Raw genomic sequence first — 21,440 nt, forward strand, 5'->3', positions numbered from 1 at the left:
ACCTCACCCTTGTTAAATGTTGCCCACATTTAACAAGCCACCCAAAAGCTGGTGGGGGAAATGGGATGAGTGGACCAAATTCTGTGCAGAGCCTTTCAATCCACATTTTTAGCAAACCGAAGTTGGACATGTTCTCATTGTTACTGTAGTTACAAGAGGACTTGAGCCCACAGGCTCCTAAGGACTAATTACAGAAAGGAGCAATATTTTGAACTACCATCTTGAGCTACAGCATCTTCCCAAGCTTGAAGCCCCTGCTGCTGCTGAACAGACAGAGGAAAGCTGGAGTTTGTCCACTGAAATGAGGCATTAGGGACTGATAGGGAGAAGAAACCCTGGGAAGACACTGGGTAATCTCAGGTGCACAAGTCTTGGGAATGCCTGTATAAAGATATGGATGTAGCACCCAGCACTCTAGGGAGGGAGGAGTAAAAACACCAAGTGTTTCTAACTAGATCTCTTGCACTCCAGTTCTTGGGTGTCAGCAAATAAGGGCAACACTTGCAGCAGCCAACTTGCCACTGCTTCTGTGCACTGGCCCTATATTAAGTATGGAGTAACAGAATTGTGAATTGAACCTCTTTGATGTTCTGTTGATTTCTGAACATGGAATCCTGCAGAGCTTTCTTTCAACGGCTAATCATATAAATCATATAAGTATGCATAATACAGATTGTGCCACCTCCACAGCACAACACTGTTGCCTTTTCTCAGCTCCGTACTTACTTGTGTCCTGAAAATCCACGTCATTCCCATTATATGCGTTGCGCAGTCGATTTGTCATAATCTTCAGCTGCATGATTTGCTGGCGAATAGTCATGTCTGGTTTAGTAATGTCTACCTCAACTTCTGGGTTATTGATTTGATTGGCTAGTCCGTCTCCCATCACATCTGGAAGATACCTGCAAAGAGCCATGTGTGTTCATGCAAGAAGCCAACTTTAGGGTATCAAACATTATCTCAACTGATTTGACACGTTGGCACAAATTCCACTTGCCCTCTGCCTCCACCTGCTATATCTTGGCTTTATGTCTGTCCCCAACCCTGATTAAAGGCATCCTAACACTGCTAACATGGGACGCGGATGGCGCTGTGGGTTAAACCACTGAACCTAGGGCTTGCCGATCAGAAGGTCGGCGGTTCGAATCCCCACGACGGGGGGAGTTCCCGTTGCTCGGTCCCAGCTCCTGCTCACCTAGCAGTTCAAAAGCACGTCAAAGTGCAAGTAGATAAATAGGTACCACTACAGTGGGAAGGTAAACGGCGTTTCCGTGTGCTGCTCTGGTTCGCCAGAAGCAGCTCTGTCATGCTGGCCACATGACCTGGGAGCTGTGCGCCGGCTCCCTAGGCCAATAACGCGAGATGAGCGCCACAACCCCAGAGTCAGTCATGACTGGACCTAATGTTCAGGGGTCCCTTTACCTTTAACACTACTAAAGAACCCTTCTAAAAAGAAATACTGGTTCTAAATTGGTGTTTAGGGGTGCCCTTAACCAGAGATGGTGTGTGTGTGTGTGTGAAATATCTCTCAATCCTGTGACTGGCTCCTTAAACTATGGCTCAGCATTACGTCTGAACCAGGTGCAGGGAATAACACCAGCAGCCATTTTTTTGCCCATGCAAATGTGGCGTGTTTATGTGGGGCTCAGTCTAAACAAGGAAAAGGAAAGGATCCCAATGACTACTAATGTTGACTCCCTCGACGAGGCAAACTGTGCCTTTTCTCTCTTATCTACCCCATAATGGGGTGCATATTTACAGATTACAAAGCTTCATGAAACTGGTGTGTGAGTATACTTCACCCTGCTGAACTTCTGTCACATTTTGACCAGCCTTACCCGCTTTTGGCCATTCCATTCCAGCACCTGTCCTCATTCACAGAACCAGAGGAAACTTTTTCATTGCAAAGTGTGCTTGGGAGGGCAACCCAGAAGTCCCTTATTTCTCTCAGCTTCACTTTGGCATCTGAAACCTGCCAGATGGAGAAGAATCAAAGCTGAAGGAGGAAGGTATTTTAAAGTGACATTTTGAATGCCAAGCTCAATCATGATAAACTGATCCAGAGTTTGTGGGTTCAAACACTGGGCAGTTTGTTAATCCACTTAAAACAATGCAGCTCTGCTATAATTGCCATAGTTGTTTTTTTAGTACACAATTCAAGACAGGCTACTTTACCGAAGCTGCTATTTCATACAGCAGAAAGCTATCAACACAACATTTATTTAAGTTCTCCCAAGAAAAATCAAGAGAAAAGCTCTCAAACTCCTATCCTGCTTGTGGGCTTTCCACAGGCATCTAGTTGGCCACTGTGAGAACAGGATGCTGGCCTAGATGGGCCTTTGGTTTAATCCAACAGGCCTCTTCCTATGTACTTATGATGGAGAAATGGACAAGAGCACCCAGAATGCCAGGCCTGGGAACAGAAGCACTAAAATGGTAGAAGAGTTTGGCAAAGGAGGAGAGCGGGTGAGTAACTGTCAGGATGTACTAGTAAGTTGAAGATCAACTTCCTTCAAGAAAGTGGCTAGTGGTGACTACTGTAGTAACATTGATGTGTGCCAGTAAAAAAGGCTGAGTAATGGCTAGCTGGAACAAGAGTTAGAACTTCATTGACATTACTGAGAGAGGTCCCAAAATCAAAGGGAAGGAAAGGCCACTACAGTTGTATGTCAGAAGTCAAACGGAATCCATTCCGGAAGTCCGTTCGACTTCCAAAACGTTTGGAAACCAAGGCGCGACTTCCTGCAGCCAATCGGAAGCTGCGTCAGACGTTCGGGTTTCAAAGAACGTTCGTAAACCAGAACACTCACTTCCGGGATTGTGGTGTTCGGAACCCAAAACGTTCGACTTGCGTTCGGGATCCAAGGTATGACTGTACTCGGAACTATCCCATTTATTTTCATGTTAGTTTATTAAATATTAAGTTGCAACAGTGTTGCAGGGAGGCTGTAATTTCACTCAAGAGACAGACGGTGCCTGTGAGTGCTTAAGTGGAAGGAGCAAAGCAGTGGGCAGCCCACATTTCACTTTGTCCTGAAATTATTATGAGTGGAGTATCTCAAAAATGCCAATGGCATCACCTAAAGAATAATTAAACCAGGAAGACGAGCTCCGCTTGTGACGTGGTGTTGGGGTTAGGGTGTCAGACTGTGACGGGGAATATTGGATTTCCAGCCAGCAGCCAACCTGGAAGCTCTCTGTGTGACCTTGAACCAGTGCTATTCTAAGCAATAGGCCACACAGATTGTTTCCATACAGAAGCATTTGTAAAAAAAAGTTAGAACTAAATTCCATACTCACAAGTTTCTCTGAACTAAGCCCTGAAGGTTTATCTTCACTGACATACTTTCCCCGCCTCTTCTTTTCCTCAGCACTGGAAGCTTTTGAGTTGAGTTTGGGGTTTCCACAACCTTGAAAGGTCTGGAGAAAATATACGAAACTTAACAGCAAAGCATTTATCTAATAAGTCACAGCTGTAAAATATGTCCCTGTTAATCATATTTCTTCCTAACTTCGCATTTGCTCACACATACCAATTTTAACACAATAGTAATCCAATTTTCAGATATCTCATTGCTTTGGGGACACAGGAAGCTGCTTTGTACTAGTTCAGACCATGGATCTGTCTAGTTGAGTAACTGGCTGCAGATCTCCACAATTTCAGGTGCATATTTCTTCCAGTCTTACCTGAAGATGCCAAGGATTGGTACCTTTGCATACAAGTCATATGCTCTGCCATTGGGCTAGGGCTCTTCACCCAAATCAAATCTCAGTTGAGCTGAGCTGATTTTATGTATCATTTTATGTATTTTATGTATTATTGGTTTTCTTTTTCTTTTTTTGCTGGTCTATGACCGTAATAAAGATATTATCTATTATCAGTTGAGCTGCAATTGAACCAGTGAATTAAGGATTCCTCTTAAACCGATCACTATGTTCTGCAGTGCATCTCCCAGATACTGTTCTAAAGGGAGACCCATTCTGCATGATGTTGGAATTGGGCCTTTAGTGATCTTACCCTTTGGAACTCCCTCCCATTATATACCTGGCAGGCACCTTCTCTACTGCCCTTCCAGCACTTGCTACGGTAAATATGCTTCTCTTTCAAAAAGCTTTCTCAATAGAAATCTTTACCCCCGATTTTATGTATGTGCTGTTGTTTTAAACTGCTGAGATATCTATAATTGGTGGTTGTTTTTAAGGGAACAATAACCCCTCCACTGCTGTAACTTCCTTTTAAGAACAGAAAAAGGGGATTGTAGAAGAACAATCCTTTTAAAATCTGGGATTCTGATGCTGCTACCAACGTGAGATCTCATTTCTGTGTGATAATTCTGTGTGACAGCTATCAACACTCTAGCCCACACTCTTGCTGGCTGTGCTTTCAATTGAATGGTCAACTGGGCTTTGGGTGCTCACACTGCAGAAGACAACAATCTGGCTAACTTGCCCTGGAGCAGAGTTTCAGATTAATTGCATTATAATGATAGACAATGTGGATGTCATTTATGGTGCACTTTGGCTCATATCTGTGATTTACAAGGTGAGCCTACTGCCTTGCTAGCCATTTCTTTTTAATGCTTGTATATAAAATATTCTCAAATTTGTTTTATGAAGAGAGAAATGAATCTAGCTTCATCCCTGCAGCTCACCCATTTATAGTTTATTACTGTGGTTATTACAAAGCAATTCTTTTAGGGGCATAAAAACATGCAAGAACAATGAAAAATACCTTCTGAGAGGTATAGATTCATTCGTCCCCCTGTGTGTGTGCTCTCTCTCTCTCTCTGAATTGATGGCTCTATTTCTGTGTTGAATTAACACTGTATTTTGTGTGGCACTGCTGTTTCCTCCATCCCTGCTGGCCTATCAGTGACTTATCTACTTGCCAGTCAGTTCCCGATTCATTCTCCATCAGCACCTGTTAGTTACAGTTCTTAGGAATCATGGGGAAAGCAGCTGGGCTTCAGGAGCACAAATTATTCCGCTGTTAACATCTGACTCAGTTGGATGGGGAGCTGCAGAGTTTTAGGACTGATGAAGGAGCGAATTCCCTCCATGCAGGGCTAATGTATCACTTTCTGCTCAGAAATGCAGCTGCGAAAATCTTCTGAAATCAAGGAGGATGAAGGAGAGACAGCTGGGATTCTCAGGGGAAGCTGGCCAGCTCCTATGGCGGAAGGGCTCTGGCAAAGATGTGCAAGTAAAGAAGACAGGCAAGATAATCAGGCTATCTCTGCCTGTCCAGTACTCATGCAAGGAACAACCCAGGGCCTAACACTTCTAATGTTGTTCAGCAGAAATTGTTGGAATTCTCTTGTCGTTACTTTGCCTGAGATGGCAGATATGAAAATGGCGGAGGCCAAAAGCTCCCAGGGCATGATCTGAAGGCTGAAGCTAAGCAGGACTGATACATGTCTTAATGGCAAACATTGTAACATGGAGGAATGATATAAATACATACAATAAATTAAATACATACAATAAATTAAATACATACAATAAATTAAATACATACAATAAATTAAATACATACAATAAATTAAATACATACAATAAATTAATTATCGCTGTTAAGTAAACTGCATTTTCAGCTTTTGCAATCTGGCTTTTACCTTGGATTTTATAGATTCTCTGTTCTCCTGCATATTTGAAATGGCTTCTGCAATCCTGGTATGAATTGTACCAATGACTATGTCTACATTGGATGGGCCATCAAAGCGGTCAGCCACCAACAGCAGTGAATCTATCAGGGTAAATAACAGACACCATTTAAGAATGCACCATGCAAATAATGTTTCAAAAACCTATGTAATCATTACCGGTATATATACCAGGACTGGGCATGTAGGGTATCTCAATGGGTTGTTCTATATATTCATTTATTCCCAGGGAGACTGTGAGTCGTGTGGAATTTAGCCTATAAGGAGCACCAATTTTATCCCCACATTCTTATGATTACAGTATCATATGCACTAGGATTTTTTTTTAAAAAAAACATATTCCTTTTTCATGGCTGAAGCATGGATTGAAGTCATAACACCAGCCATAGCTGTCAAGTTTTCCCTTTTCTCGCGAGGAAGCCTATTCAGCATAAGGGAATTTCCCTTTAAAAAAGGGAGAACTTGACAGCTATGACACCATCGCCCAAGCTTGTCTTCTTCTTCTTCTTCTTCTTCTTCTTCTTCTTCTTCTTCTTCTTCTTCTTCTTCTTCTTCTTCTTCTTCTACATCTACATCTACATCTACATCTACATCTACATCTACATCTACATCACCACCTTTACTCCAAAGAGTTCCAGGTGGCAGGCATGATTCTCAGCTCCAACTTTATCCTCACAACAACCCTGTGATGCAGGGTCAGGCTAAGAAAGCGTGTGCCTGGCCCAAAGTCACTCAGTGAACTTGATGGCCGAGCAGGGATTTGAACCTGGATCTCCCCAGACTTAGCCACTATAGCATGCTGGCTCACAATACCATGTTAGCACTAAGCTGTACTATGTCTATTTCTCACACAAACAACTTCATTCAGTGGGTCTCCAGAACAAGCTTAAACCAACAAAAGATGTCAAGCTCATGGGTTCAAGTATCAGGAATTAGACTCCATTTCATCCTCCTACCTGTACTAAAATTAACCGATTATAACAATGGTGCAAACGAGGAACAACAACTTGCTTTTTAAAAGCCTCCTAAGGTCTTGCAGAAAGGGTGGTGATGATTACTTCTGTTGATTTATTTATTATTATTTATTTATTATTATTTATTAATTAAATTTGTATACCGTCCTACACCTGCAGATCTTAGGGCGGTTCACAACAAAAACAAACCCGCAATATAAAAAACACAAAATACAGAAAAAAAACAAAGACAACCCAATAATTCCCCCCGTGTGTTAAAGCACATACTTATTGCCACAGGGCTCACAAGTTAATTAATTAAGGGGAAATACTGCAAAGCTAGCCTAGTCTTTTCTCCCTTGGTGATTCCAGCAATGGTCCCGTTCATTCTGCTGATGAATGCCACTCCTCCTAAATGTCTGTATAATTGCAGATAGGCACAGAGCTTTCGGGAGAAAAAACAGACATTGCTGCTCCCCAACTGTGATTCATTTCATTCAAATTTCTCACAAGGAAATTTTGTCATTTGATCAAAACAATGGTGGGTTTCGAATGGCCAAACGATCATCCAAATTTCTTTCCCACCACCATGCGCATGCATGTGTTCCAGGCTCTTTAGCCCATGCTTCTGTTTGTTCTCCTCAAACTACAGAGAGAGGCAAGTTCAAGTCCGCTGAGAGCGACACAGTTTGCGTAACCCTGTGCTAAATGCTGAATCTGGGATCTTCTAGAATGAAATAGCTTTTTACAAGGCCACTTTGCAAATCCTTAGCAGTTAAAAGTGTCCAGGCCCAGAGCATGGGAAGCCGAGACGCAGGTATGCACTTAGTCTACAGGATGAAGTGGTGCTTCAAGAACATCTACACATATCGATAGGTGTTTAGAATTTAGTGCAAAGGGATTGTGAATGCTTCTATCAATTGATCTGTTTGGTCTCCCAAACTGCACTCTATTGATTGTTACATGCAAAAGACCAGCCAATGTGAAAACATGTGCAATTGCCGGCTCTTCTTACCAATCAGGTTCTTCCATTCAGGGTCCAGGTCTGCCTGATTGGCCAGGCAGCCTTTCAAGACATTGCGGCAATATCCGTTGCAGGGCTTTACGTTGGACATGCCCCGGCAGTGCGCACAGTACATCAGCTTCATAATAGCCCGAGTGCAATATTGGCTCAGTGGGACCTTTAAAAGAACACAGCCATTATTTCCTAAGTGCCACCAGAAAAAGAAAATGAAAGGCAGCAGCAGCAGCTGTACAATATAAAATACAGGATAAAAGAGAGCAGAGTCCTGCCTGCAGATTTTTACAATCTAAATAAACAAACAGACACAAAAAGAAAGCAGAAGGGATTTGGGGAAGGGGGGGGGATGAAACACACACACGGCAATCTGTACAATTTGAAAACAAATCCTTGTGCTCATTAAGCAGAACAGTAAATAGTTTACTATCTGAAATTCATGGGTATGGCTAAATTTATCTCAAATTTAAGTCTATCATTAGAGCTGAGCCGAACGAAAAACCTCTCAATGTTTCAAATTCTTAAATGTAGAATCTGACTATAATTTGACCTTGAAAATCAACGCTTTGAGTCCCTAAGTCCTGTTGCCCACTCTAGACTTCTCTCTTGAGGGTTTCGCCAGGTATGAAAAAGCAAGTGTCGAAAGCTGCCGGCTACTAAATACTGTTAAGAATGACAGCAATGACAAAATGTTAAATATCATTCCGGGTAATGGCTCCAACTGTCACAAAATTGTCGAACCTAAATATCAAATACTGTCAAAAGCCAAACAGTGACATAAAATACCAAGTTTCAGAGGTAGCTGTGTTAGACGCCTGCAACAAAAACAACTGAGAGCCTCATGGGACATTAAGGACTAACAAGAACGAGTGTAAAGTCTGAGCTGCACAAATCAAGAAGTGCACACTGCTTCACACAGACAGTTGTCCACAGTTTATACCTGTGCTCAGTGCAACATGTGAATGATGGCTTTAAAAGGGGCCTGGATGAATTAATGGAGGAGAGGCCCGTTATGTCAGCTAGATGGGGAATCTCCATGTTTAGGATCTGCAAGCTACAGAACACCAAGGCTGGGGCAGAACCTTCATGCCCTGTTGCAGGCTCCCAGAGGCATCTCTTTGCATTCACCCAGACCACATAGGTTTCCAAATTCAGCTAGGGACACACAAATGCAGTGCTCCTAGCTGGACTGGCACTGGATTGAGGCATATGTGTCTTAATGCCTGGGATTAAATTTGTCGGAATCATTTCAGTCCCCTCTGCTGATCACTGGGTGGCGCTTTAGTCCTTCTGTAAATAGCAAGGCAATCAAAGGATAATAGTTTCAAAGAACAGAAATTAATCAACCAGAGAAAAACAACACACACACACACACACACACACACACACACACACACACATCCCACCTATTAATTTTTTTTCTAAAACACCAAGACTTATTAAAAATGTTGACATGCAAGATTTTCATTATTTTCATTTGGCATTATTGTGATGTCAAGTTAATGGCGCCAAACAAAAACAGTAATGCTTTAAAAGTGGGGACTGTTCAGAGGAAAAGTTTACAGAGCAGAAGCTCCTTCCCTTTCCCAGCTAACCAGTCTTCTAGAAAAAGGCCTGCACTCAGCTTGCCCTAATGGAGAAAAACAAAAACAAGACCCCGTTTCCAGAAGGGTAGGAACGTTAATCTCTTGCAGCAAAAACAGTTAAGAATCTCTTGGCATCCTAAAGTCTAACAAATTTATTATGGCATATGCTTTCATCAACTATGGTCCACCTCATTAGGAAGAGAACGTGACCACTGGCACATGAGAAACACACCGGCCTAAAGAATCACTGTGTATAAGTAGTGAAAATCATTCTGTGTGTACAACAAAAAGCAGTAGCAAGAAACTACTTGCCTTTAATTTGTTCCTCTTCCTCGTGCCTTATTTATGGTTTCTTAACACTGCCATGTTAACAGTTTTCAGTTACAAGTTGGCTCCCAAGAATGATTATTATGGAGATATTTTAAAAGAAAAGGCTTGGTCTTTGTGGCAAGTTTAAGTCAAACTTATTTTATTTTGCCAGCATGAGCTTTCATAGACAACAGTTCACTCTGTCATACACTTTCATTTGGTCCCTAGATGTCCATTTCAGGATCTGATGCAGCAGACTGGAGTCTACAAAAGCTCACAGAGTTAAAATAAAACAAGTTAATCTTGAAGGTGCTGCAAAGATAAAAAGGCTTTTCTTTTTTAATAAACAACCAAATGCTCAAAACCTGAATTTCCTATGGAAAGAATGTCTGGAAGTATTCTAGGCATGGTTTTTGATCAGCTTGACCATCACCAGGTGTGGAGACCAGCAGGCAACCCTCTGGCGGGGAAGCAACCCACATGTATTTATTGTTTATTTATTTGGGACTTTTTTTTATTCCTGATCTTCAGCCAAAGGGCTTTCAGAGAGGCTAACCAAGATTTAGAAGTAAAAACAACTGGCACAAGAGCAATAAAAAGTATATTAGTACCAGAGCAGGTTAAAACAACAATCTAAAAACTTTAAAATCGAAAAAGCCCTACAAAACTAAAGTTTTTCTCACCTAGCACTAAAAATACATCAAACTCAACACAGGACAAGTCTCCCTGAGGAGATCATTCTATAGTCACGAGAGTCACACGTGAAAAGTCCTTACCACCTCCTTTCTCGTAAGTTGGGGCAATGTTGGCATGGGGTGGAATGTGGGTGTTCCATGTTGCTTCAGCGGTGTGGGAACGAAATATGCTCCAATAGCTCCCATGCCACCAGCCTAATGTAAAAGCGGAGACCTGAGAGTCTAAATGGAATCATGACATGCACCAGCAGACTACAAAACAGAAGAGGGAACTAGGATTTACGGTACGTGAGTTCCCAGAAAGGGTTTTGGGTATATTGCAACTGAATTCCAAGAAGATTTAGAATATTCTTAAAGACTGAGAGGGGAGGGGAGGGAAAGATTGACAAATACCCCCAGTGTGCAGCTGTACAAACAGCCTAAAGACCAGTTCCACCTGAAATGGATTTCTGTGCGCATGCATCATGCAGAATCCTCTTCAGATCTATCCCAGATACGGAAAGGCAAGTGCTGGAATTGTTCCACGACAGTTCTGGTTTCTAATGTAATCCAGCACTAGTGTACAGAACAGATTCCTGGGGAATAAGCTGTTTTTTCAGTTGTACATCAAAGCCCAGAACACAATGTGCAGGTCAGAGCATTCCACAGAATTATCCAGACACTCTGAGCTGGCGTCAAAGTTTGGAGCAAGTGCATGGGAAAAAAAGCAGTACAATTGCTAGATCACGCTCTCAAACATGGAGGTATCATGGATTAAGTGAAACTCCTGGTTCAAACTGAAGTTCCTCGAGAAGACAGATATGAAACATAGCACTATTGCTTGGTGTTAGAGTACTTATAAACTGAATAGTTATGGTATGGCAAACCCATCAATCCGTGCAGCCTTCAGTATTCCTTAGGCTTGCTGGCTCTACGATACAGAGTGAGGTACCGTAACCACCTCAGGTGGCAGCAACATCAACCCACTACAATTCCTTCTAAGCCTCCCAGTCATTTTCCTCTGTTGCCACATGGTCTGTCTTGGGCCCCCTAAAATGACTTCATGCCTCATGTGCAGTGCTGAAGGAAGGTTCAATCACCAGTCAGGATGGCATCCGTTTGTGGAATACTGGCGATTCCATCGTGTCCTTCATCTTAGGCAGTAAAATGTATTGGGCTAGCCCTGGTAAGGATCCTAATACTTTCTTGATTTAGGTCAAATGGGAGACTGTAGAGTGGAGAGCTACTATATCAACTTGCATTTGTCCTGACATAAAGGGATCTCAGTCAAACAGTAATTTCATCTACTTGAATAAAGAGTCCTAATCAAGTTCCTACAATGGATGCAACCACAAAGCAAAGATTTAAATCAGGGTTTCAGGACCTTAGGGAAATATTCTGAACCTAAACCAACCACACCCCCTATCTAAGCGTTGTGGTATCATTGTTTAAGAAGTTAAGATTCATATCAGTCCATGCTTCACATGCAATGTTCCTCTGCATAAGTCATTATTTGCCATTTGTACTGAGAAATGTTTCCAACTGCAGCCATTAGCATTCCTCAGGTAGTATTTGATAAATGCAATATACTGTAGCTCCCTCATGGTTCCTTATACAACTCTTAATTGACTGTGGTTTCTCAGACTGGACCGTTCAGTATTTTACAAGCTGTCCAGGCTGTTGTTCCCTTTCCTCTATGTGCAGCGCTGGATAAACAAGGAAGAGGATTCCAGCAGCCTGTAGCAGCACTGTGTGAATAGAAAGCAACAGCACATGGTGGTGTACCACTGGTCCCATTTTCAGGGAGGATGTGCTTGGAAGATGACTTGCTGGTCCTTGCATCCTGTTGCTAGGAGGCAGAGGGAGCGTCCCTGAATGGTTGTAAGAACTGGGTCCAGCAAGACCAAATTACAACACTCTTTGACTCTCCCAACAAACAGCCACTGGGCATGGCCCCTCCATGGGTAAATATTGGGGCTGGAACAAAATATGTTGGGAATCTAATCATAATTAAGCATTAAGAAATCAGCTGGTCTTGCTCGGTCTCTGCCTACTTTTACGTAGCAGGTAACCTCTTTCATCACCAAATTATGCCAGAGAATGTCAGCCCACTGATTCCTAATTTATTCGATGACTATCTATCACTAGTTTGGCTACCAATAAAATATGACATGCTAAATACCTTTTGTAATTATTGGGTTCTCCTCCATGCATTCAATGAACACATGTGGATGGGGTGGAAAAGATGGCATCACATTTGCTGCCTGTGTATGGAAATGGCTTAAGTCTTTATGGATAGCTGTAACTTCACTGATTTCTCTTTTTAATTCACAAAACACATTTCCTGTGCACACCAGCAGTCACAGCAACCCCCAGCATGCAACCACACAAGAAAGGTCATAAATGGAGGACAGGGGTTATTGGGTTGATATTTTTATTCTGATTATGTATTTTGTGGTCTTATATTTTGATTTTATTCTGTGAACTGCCCTGAGCCTCCGGGTACAGGGCGGTATATAAATTCAATCAACCAATCAATAAAAACATGGGAAACATGTCAATATGGGGTATAATGAAGTCAAAGTTGAACAGACACATCTCATTGCTTCTAATATGAGAGAGAGTTCAGCATACACATAAGCCTTTCCTACTGCAGTCAGTGGAACTGAAAAGTGTTGATTAGGTAGATCATCCTCATGACATGCGGAAAGTGCTGCTTTGATCCAATTAATTGTTTTTAAAACATACCCCACTCCCATTCTGAATAGCTGAAATATTTCTGAAAATGCTGCTTTTCACTCAAATAACTGCCAAGTAAAATTTCTCTTGCTAATTCAAAACTGATGAAAAGTTACGTAGGCAGGAATGGAGAGGACTACCTCAAACCAAAACACTCAGTGATCAACATAACAATTATCCGATTAAAGCCTGTCGTTTCTGGGTGCATGGAAATCAGAAATCAAGGACTGTAGCCAAAGCAAAGGATAGCAAGATTTGTTCCATTTGTAAACAACCTGGTGCAGTGTGAATGCAGAACATGACAGCAAATGGCTTTGCCAAGCACCATCAATCCTGTTCTTGTAACCGCATCTGCTGAAATACCTAGGTGTACTCCTGTCAATGCTACTTCCATTAAGACAAAAATTTCATGAAGATCAGTTCATACCAGGTCAAATCTTCAGGATTGTGAAGGCCTTTCTAATATCACTTGACAACTCAGTGAAGAGAAACAACAATGCAATCTTTATGCAAACACAATTCTCCTAAAGTTTCTTCCTTATGGTCTCACTCAGCAGCAGTCGCTGCAGATAAAATCTGGCAAGTGGGCATCTCTCTCACTGAGATGTGTTCCTACATGCTTTCGTTGAGCAGGTGTGGAGGAAAGCTCTGCCAGACGCTTGCAATCTGTCTTTACCTTTTAATTGAGGGGAATTAAAGAGGCATTTTCCAAGGGTCATATTAGGGAGGGATCAGTGTTTAAAAAAACCACCTTGTTCAGACCTGTCTAAATTTCCTAGTGAAGAATTTCTTTGTTCATACGCACAATAATCCTTTGGGAATGAATAAATAATTGAGATAAGTAACAGATCAAGGCAAATGTAATCTGATATAAAATAAAAAAATTCCTTCAGTAGCACCTTAAAGACCAACTAAGTTTTTATTTTGGTATGAGCTTTCGTGTGCATGCACACTTCTTCAGATACGTTCTTAATATACACACTTCATTATTTTCATGCCAAGGTATTCTAACTAAGGAGTCAACCAGAGGTTTGCTGTTCACTTCAAATGCACAACAATATATTGCTTTCCTGTCTTTTTGAACAACTGACTCGGAGGGAGAAGGGCAATTACAGGCAGTCTAACTTTGACATAGACGCAACATATGCTCAAGGAACACCTACCTTTTTGTCACTTGCCTGTCAAACTTGATGTGCAAGCTCAGCACCATGCTGACCTAGCCAAGTGTGTAGACCTGGCATCATGCAAGGTGCAGTTACCTCTTGCCAAGAATAAATTACCACCTGGGTTAAAAATATAAACCAAAAGTATTTACTAACAGACATATTATACAGTGGTACCCTGGTTCTCAAACAGCTTAGCTGTCGAACAAATCAGCTCCTGAACGAAGCAAACCCGGAAGTAAGTGTTCCAGTTTGTGAACATTTTTTGGAAACCGAACATCCGATGTGGCTTCCACTTGAGTGCAGGAAGCTCCTGCAGCCAATCAGAAGCCGTGCCTTGGTTTTCGAACAGTTTCGGGAGTCAATCAGACTCCCGGAATGGATTAAGTTTGAGAACCAAGGTACCACTGTACTCTGTCTGGCAAATACAGCTGTCTGTTTCCAACTTTCTTTTACCTTCTTTCACTATGTCCTACTCTGTCCTGCCTCCAATTTTGAACTGCCTCTTGTTGGGTCTTTAAAAATAATACTTTCCTCAATGGATAGCACTCAAGAGGAATGATGGGGAAAGACCCCAGGCTCGTGTGCTTCTCTCTACATTGAACCCCCCCCCCCAGATACATAGGGGTCTCTGTCTGCAATGTCTACATATACCCTATCCATCACAAGGATGGGCCATTTCACTAGTTCCTACATTAAATAATAAATACATTAGGATGGAACTCATTAAAGGAGTGTTTATACCATCAAGAACACTTGTGGGTTGCCAGTTCATGGTCTGTAATGATGAAAACAGCCACCACCGAAACAGATCAGAAATTCTTAATGACTCAAGGGTCATTTTCCTCACTTTCAAATCACTTCAGCCTTTGTTAAAACTTCATAAAAGCAAATTAGAGAACTAACTAGTACTCTACATCACTTTAAACTGCTTGAAGTAACACCAAGTTGGGATGGGATTTAGACTGATGCTACAGCACATGGAGAGGGAATATTTAGCTGCTGTGATCCTCCCTCTGCATAGAAACAGTGAAACTAAAAAAGCTCCCATTGGCACGGAGATTCTCCCCGTCCCTCTATGGGGGTAGAATGATAACTTCTTTCAAATTGTGGCAGGAGAGGGAAGGGTTAAACCTCCCCTCCTAATGGTCCTAATCTTGATCAGCCTCCCCTCTCTTGATTTTAGTTAATACACCCTGATGTCAAGTCAGGCAACACATTTAAGGTGATGTGTAGTTAAGCCCCTTAAAGCTGCAATCTTATGCACACTTGTGCTCAAGTATACATGCATAGGATTGCCCTGTTAGTGAATTAATGGCCTGTCAATACAAGGGGACATAAACACAAGAGTACACAAAACAGAATGCATCAGGATGTTGTACTGATATTTGATACAGCATGAAGTTGATTTCAGAGGCTAATGCAACAGAAGCACACCCCTTGGTATAGCATCGCACCTTGTTTCCAATAAACACTGACATTTCAAGAAGGCTGTCACCAGCCATTATTGCGCAGTTACGATCAGTACCGAGAGATGCACTCAGCATCTCTCTGAGATGTGCCTTAAAAGATGTGTGGTGTGTGTGTGTGTGAGAGAGAGAGAGAGAGAAAGAGGGAGGGAGAGATGTGGGTTTCCCCTGTTAAATCCCACAAAAACTTGATTGGCTGTGTGTTTTCTTGTTGAGTGGTCAGTTGCAATTCGGGGCATTTAGAAAAACGCATGTCCCATCTAGCATGGTGGCAGAACCTTAAACTTCAGAGAACTCATGATACATCACTTAAAGGGACTAATGCGCCAAGGTTTTCTGTCTGACAGATATTATCAACGTGCAAAAAAAAGGAAAAAGCCAGCCGATATTCTATGGAAGAGAGGTGCACCTGGAGATAGCGATAACAGCAAAGCATCATAATCCTTTGCATTTGAAGAGTGATTTATTTCCCCCCACACCCTACCCTGCTTTATCCAAATCAAAGATATAAAATGAATGTGCATGTGTGTGCACAGCAGAAATACATTTAGATCTTCTTTATCACCATCTTAAGTTTCCCGCTTTAGATGCAGTTATTTAGCTTTTTGAAAGAGCTTCTAAATATAGCCTTAAGAAGTGGCTGTTATGAGACAGACTTGAAAAGGACATACCAAAATACACCAGCAGCACAATGAAGTCATAATGAATTCAATGGGGGCTTACTCCCAGGTGTTAAGACGTTTTGTGACCTGCTTTCACTGTGCACTGCTGCAAGAGAGGCAGCACCACCCAGCTCCTTAAGCAAATGGGCAGTGCTCCCCCTCTGGCTGCACAGCAATGTGAAATCTATAAAATTGTGTGATATCATCTTGTTCACTACATGATCTCCAATCGACTAGGATTACACAGTGAGCAAAAAAACAGAAAATGATTCCAGAGGAGGTACAGTAACAGAGAATACTGTGGCTGTGAACAGCCACCCAGAAATGAAGATAATAAGGTATAGGGGGATGTTCCTACCCCTACTCCCGTTATTGCTTTTGGAAAAGTTACGTTGGCTCAGCCCTAATTATAGCCCATTTACATTCTTCATTTTCTGCAAAACTGTCCTTGAATAAAATAAAATAAAATATTTCTTCCAGTAGCACCTTAGAGACCAACTAAGTTTGTCATTGGTATGAGCTTTTGTGTGCATGCACACTTCTTCAGATACACTGAAGAATATATATCTCAGTATATTTGAAGAAGTATGCATGCACACGAAAGCTCATACCAATGACAAACTTAGTTGGTCTCTAAGGTGCTACTGGAAGAAATTTTTTTTTTATATTTTGTTTCGACTACACCAGACCAAAACGGCTACCTACCTGTCCTTGAATACAAAGAATAAAAAAAATTCCTTCCAGTAGCACCTCAGAGACCAACTAAGTTTGTCATAGGTATGAGCTTTCGTGTGCATGCACACTTCTTCAGATACACTGAAACAGAAATCACCAGACCCTTATGTATAGTCAAGAGGGTGAGGAGGGGTAGTACTCAGAAGGGTGGTGGGAATGGGTGGTAAACCAGGAGTGGTAAACCTGTTGACGGGTGGTAAACCAGGAGTGGTAAACCTGCAGGAAAAAGCAAGGGGTGAGATGGCTAAAGAAAGCGTTATCGTGTATAATGAGATAAGAATCCAATGTCCTTATTCAGACCAGGTCTCTCCATGGTTTTAAGCTTGGTAATGAGTTGCAATTCAGCAACTTCTCTTTCCAGTCTGTTTCTGAAATTTTTCTGTAATAAGACAGCTACTTTGAGATCTTGTATAGAATGTCCTGGGAGATTGAAGTGTTCCCCTACTGGTTTCTCTGTCTTGTGATTCCTGATGTCAGATTTATGTCCATTTATCCTTTGGCGTGAGAAAGCAAACTTGGCCTTAGAGAACAGGACCAAGAGGCAAGACAAATGATAAATGAAAAGATTATCATGAAGGAGAAAATGTGCTCTCCAAGCATCACGATAGGGCTGTAGTCAAATTAGATGTGATGAGTGGAGAGGAACCTACAAAACGGTTTAGTTTATAAAGTCTGCAACAGACTATAATATTTTTCTATTAATCTGGAACATCATTTTTAAATAGCATATATCTTCCAACAGAAGCCTGGTGCTTGACCAACTCACTTCCATCCTAGACAGTTTATCATTGGGACACACACATTTTGCCTGAGCTAAAAATATACTAGAAATGGGGGGCGGGAAATGCACAGTTCATTTCATTTGTCTATTCAGACCTCTGAAAAGGTGGCAAGACTGTGGTACAAAAAACTGATCTCCATAGATCAATACACCTGGAAGGCTAAGGGGAAATTATCACTCTAACCCTAAAAAACAATCAAGTGTACATATAAATGGTTGAATTTGACCAAACTGTGGGAGGCAGTGGAAGACAGGAGTGCCTGGCGTGCTCTGCTCCATGGGGTCACAAAGAGTCGGACACGACTAAACAACAACAACAAATGGTTGAGGGCACCACTGCATGCTGGGTTTTTCCACTTGACATAATTGACAAAAAAGTATCTTGCCTCTTCTGTAGGTTTGGTCTATTTCACTTAATTTTGCCAAACTACAGATATATTTAAGGAGATACAGTGGAAACCTCGGGTTGCGAACCTGATCCATGCGGGAGGCACATTTGTAACCCGCAGCATTTGCAACCCGCAGCGCCGCGTCTGCGTGTGATGCGATTTGGCGCTTCTGCGCATGCGCAAGGCACGATTTAGTGCTTCTGTGCAAGCACCGGAACCCGGAAGTAACCCACGGCGATTGCAACCTGAGGTATGACTGTATGGAAAATAGCTTATCTTGTGAATAATACAAAATACTTTTTCAAAAGAAAGCTTGTGCAAATTCAGTCACAAAATCAGAGCTGTTGTTAAGGAGAACCTGACTAGCAGTTGTATTGACACACGGACGTTTGTTTCAGTGAAATCACCAACATTCCATTGCTGTTAAATTAAGAATAACAAGGCTTAGTAACATGAGATACAGGGTACCAATGGAGAGACCTGATCCAGTATTTCAAGGTAGCAATGGCCGTTTTTGGTAGGGATAGCCTAGCCATGGTTATACCAGCTCTGGTAATCTCCAAGTTGGACAATTGTAATGTGGGGTTGCCCCTGAAGATGACCTGGAAATAACAACTAGTGCAGCAGACCACGAGCATATTGCTTCTCCCTTAAAAGAGCTACACTGGTTACCAACTGTTTTCCAGGCCCAATTCAGATACTTACTCTGATGTTTACAGCCCTAAATGTTAAGGGGACCCAGATATTGGCAAGAACACTTCCCAAGGTCATTGACCAATCAATTCCCATCAAAGGGAACTCTGGGAATTGTAGCTGTGGGAGGGGAATAGGGGTCTCCTAACAACTCTCAGCATCTTTAACAAACTACAGCTTTCAGAATTATTGGGGGGGGGGAGCCATGACTAAACTGGTATCTTAGCACATTAAATGTATAATAAGAATGTGCCCTAACTCTGCCTCACTCGCCTTGTCTTTTTCAATCTGTCACTCACACTGTCGCAGGCCACCAATTCAATATATTCCCCTTCTGCCAATCATTTCCCTACCCACTCTTCTGTTACAACAAATAATCAGGAAGAGTTTCAGACCCAATTATGAATGCTCCAAATCTAACATGATGCTTTTCCTTCACCAAGGATGCCTTTTTCCTCCACTGACTATTAGGAGAACCAACTCTGAATGCCATTTCTGGAAAAGAGAAATTGTGGCTCTGGGCACTTTTGCGTCGCTGGGTCTCCTCCAATGTGTGATTCCTTGAGCAGCTTCTATTCAGTTCTCTCTCTGCACACATGCCTTTCAATCACCGCAAGAGCTTCTGCAATATATAGAGCCTATTGAAGTGCAAATTGAAAAGGGTGATGGCTGAAATGTTAGAATGATATGAGGTCTAGCAGCTGGTGGCAAGGAAAGAACTTCAACTTAGGCAAAACGTGGAGGCAGAAGTCATTAAAAACAAATACAGTTTTACCTCGGTTTAAGAACAGTCCAGTTTAAGAATGATTTGGTTTACAAACTCCGCAAAACCGGAAATAGTGTCCCGGTTTGAGAAATTAACTTCGGTCTAAGAACGGAATCCAAATGGTGGAAGGGCACCGACCGCAGGAGGCCTCATTAGGGAAAGCGCGCCTTGGTTTGAGAACGGTTTTGGTTTAAGAACAGACATCCGGAAAGGATTAAGTTCATAAACCAAGGTACCACTGTAAATCACAAGAGTCCTGCTTGTCATGTGGCCACTGACATACTCCTCAATTATTTACTGGCTCTCTCACATATGCTTTTATGTTCAGGTAGGTAGCTGTGTTGGTCTGACGCAGTCAAAATAAAAATATCTGAAGAAGTGCGCATGCACATGAAAACTTATACCAGAACAAACTTAGTTGGTCTATAAGGTGCTACTGGACAATTTTATATATATATATACCCTTTTACGAATAGCCCATTTCCCTTCCTTTTATTTGCACTAAATCTACAGGGGAATCATCATGGCTGTAATGAGGAAGAGTGGTATAGGCCGATATCCTTGTTTGCTGGTGAAGATGCATATATGGGTCAAAATGCAAATTGATTCCCTGGGCTTTACTGGTATTAATCAGAAGGGTGGTGGGAATGGGTGATTGGCCACACCTATCAGCCAATCACCCATTCCCACCACCCTTCTGAGTAGTATCACCCCCACCCTCTCACTATATATAAGGGTCTGGTGACTTCCATTTCAGTGTCTCTGAAGAAGTGTGCATGCAAACGAAAGCTCATATCAATGACAAACTTAGTTGGTCTCTAAGGTGCTACTGGAAGGAATTTTTTTTTGTAATATGAATGTGATGGATATGTGATGTATGTAATATTTTTTTTATAAAAAAGCTCAGTTTGCAGAGGGCACCCTCCAAGACTGGAGCTGGCTCTTCCACAAGCGCTTTTTTAAAATAAAAAACCCCCAAACAAACTAGAAGATGACAGTTATCAACAAAGCTGTCTGTCTCATACGAGCTGTTAAAAATAACTACCACCTGTGCTAATAAGACAGAGTCCTGAAAATGCCTCAGGTAAGGAATTCTTACCAACAACTTACCTGAGAGACCCTTCTGACAACGTCATTGCCCACACCAAGTCCCTGCACGAAGGAGCGGACTGCAATGAAGGCCCTGGTTGCCTTCAATTTCAGGTCTCTTGGAACCTCTCCGAAGGGCTTGTGCTGCTCAGAGTGCTTGACCATGCAGTCCACATACTCATCAGGAAGGTAGTACTGAGGATTCATCAACTTGAAGAGCCGTTCTAGCAGGCGAATCCAAAACTCATTGAGAGCCTCTTCTAGGTTGATGTTGGAACCCCGGTAATAGCGCCGCAGCTCACTATACAAGTCTTTGAAAAGCTTTGAGTTCTGGGTGTATAGATCTCCGTACATACCAGGAAATGTGTCATAAAGGGCCTTCTCGGACTTATTCAACAAGTCCTGGAAATAACCTGCAAACAGAAAAAGTACGGGGAACAAATCAGCGTTGAAACCGGAAATTTCCAGAAAGATTGAAAGAGAGGCCATTCAAATATGATGCTTCAAATTATATTTAGATTAGCCTATTATACACCATTAGCATATGGCAGATATTCTTCAATGTATGTGTATTTTCTTCAGGCACTGAAAAGGAAACATTAATTGTAATCTGCTCACTTATTTCCAACACCTTGTAGATGCAAATGCTCCTACTTGCAAAAGAGTATTTTCCAAAAGGCCAGTGTCCTAAACAGTGGTGGAGCTTCATGCTCCGGCACCGGGGGCAGGGCTGGCGCCCGTTCCGGGGGCG

General features: G+C 42.0%; 1 protein-coding gene across 1 annotated transcript in view; it reads right to left on the reverse strand.

Annotated features, from left to right (window-relative positions):
• GPC1 (glypican 1) overlaps window positions 1-21,440 on the reverse strand; it is a 191,280-nt gene that overhangs the window by 3,271 nt on the left and 166,569 nt on the right. The window contains exons 3-8 of the mRNA XM_035132470.3: window positions 20,711-21,102; window positions 7,632-7,797; window positions 5,616-5,746; window positions 3,301-3,420; window positions 1,839-1,972; window positions 727-902 (exon numbers count right to left, since the gene is read on the reverse strand). Coding sequence (XP_034988361.1) covers window positions 727-902; window positions 1,839-1,972; window positions 3,301-3,420; window positions 5,616-5,746; window positions 7,632-7,797; window positions 20,711-21,102 — 1,119 coding nt within the window. The remainder of the gene's footprint in view (window positions 1-726; window positions 903-1,838; window positions 1,973-3,300; window positions 3,421-5,615; window positions 5,747-7,631; window positions 7,798-20,710; window positions 21,103-21,440) is intronic.

The sequence above is a fragment of the Zootoca vivipara genome, chromosome 5 (genome assembly GCF_965207765.1).
Source record: "Zootoca vivipara chromosome 5, rZooViv2.hap1.1, whole genome shotgun sequence".
Classification (NCBI taxonomy): Eukaryota; Metazoa; Chordata; class Lepidosauria; order Squamata; family Lacertidae; genus Zootoca; species Zootoca vivipara.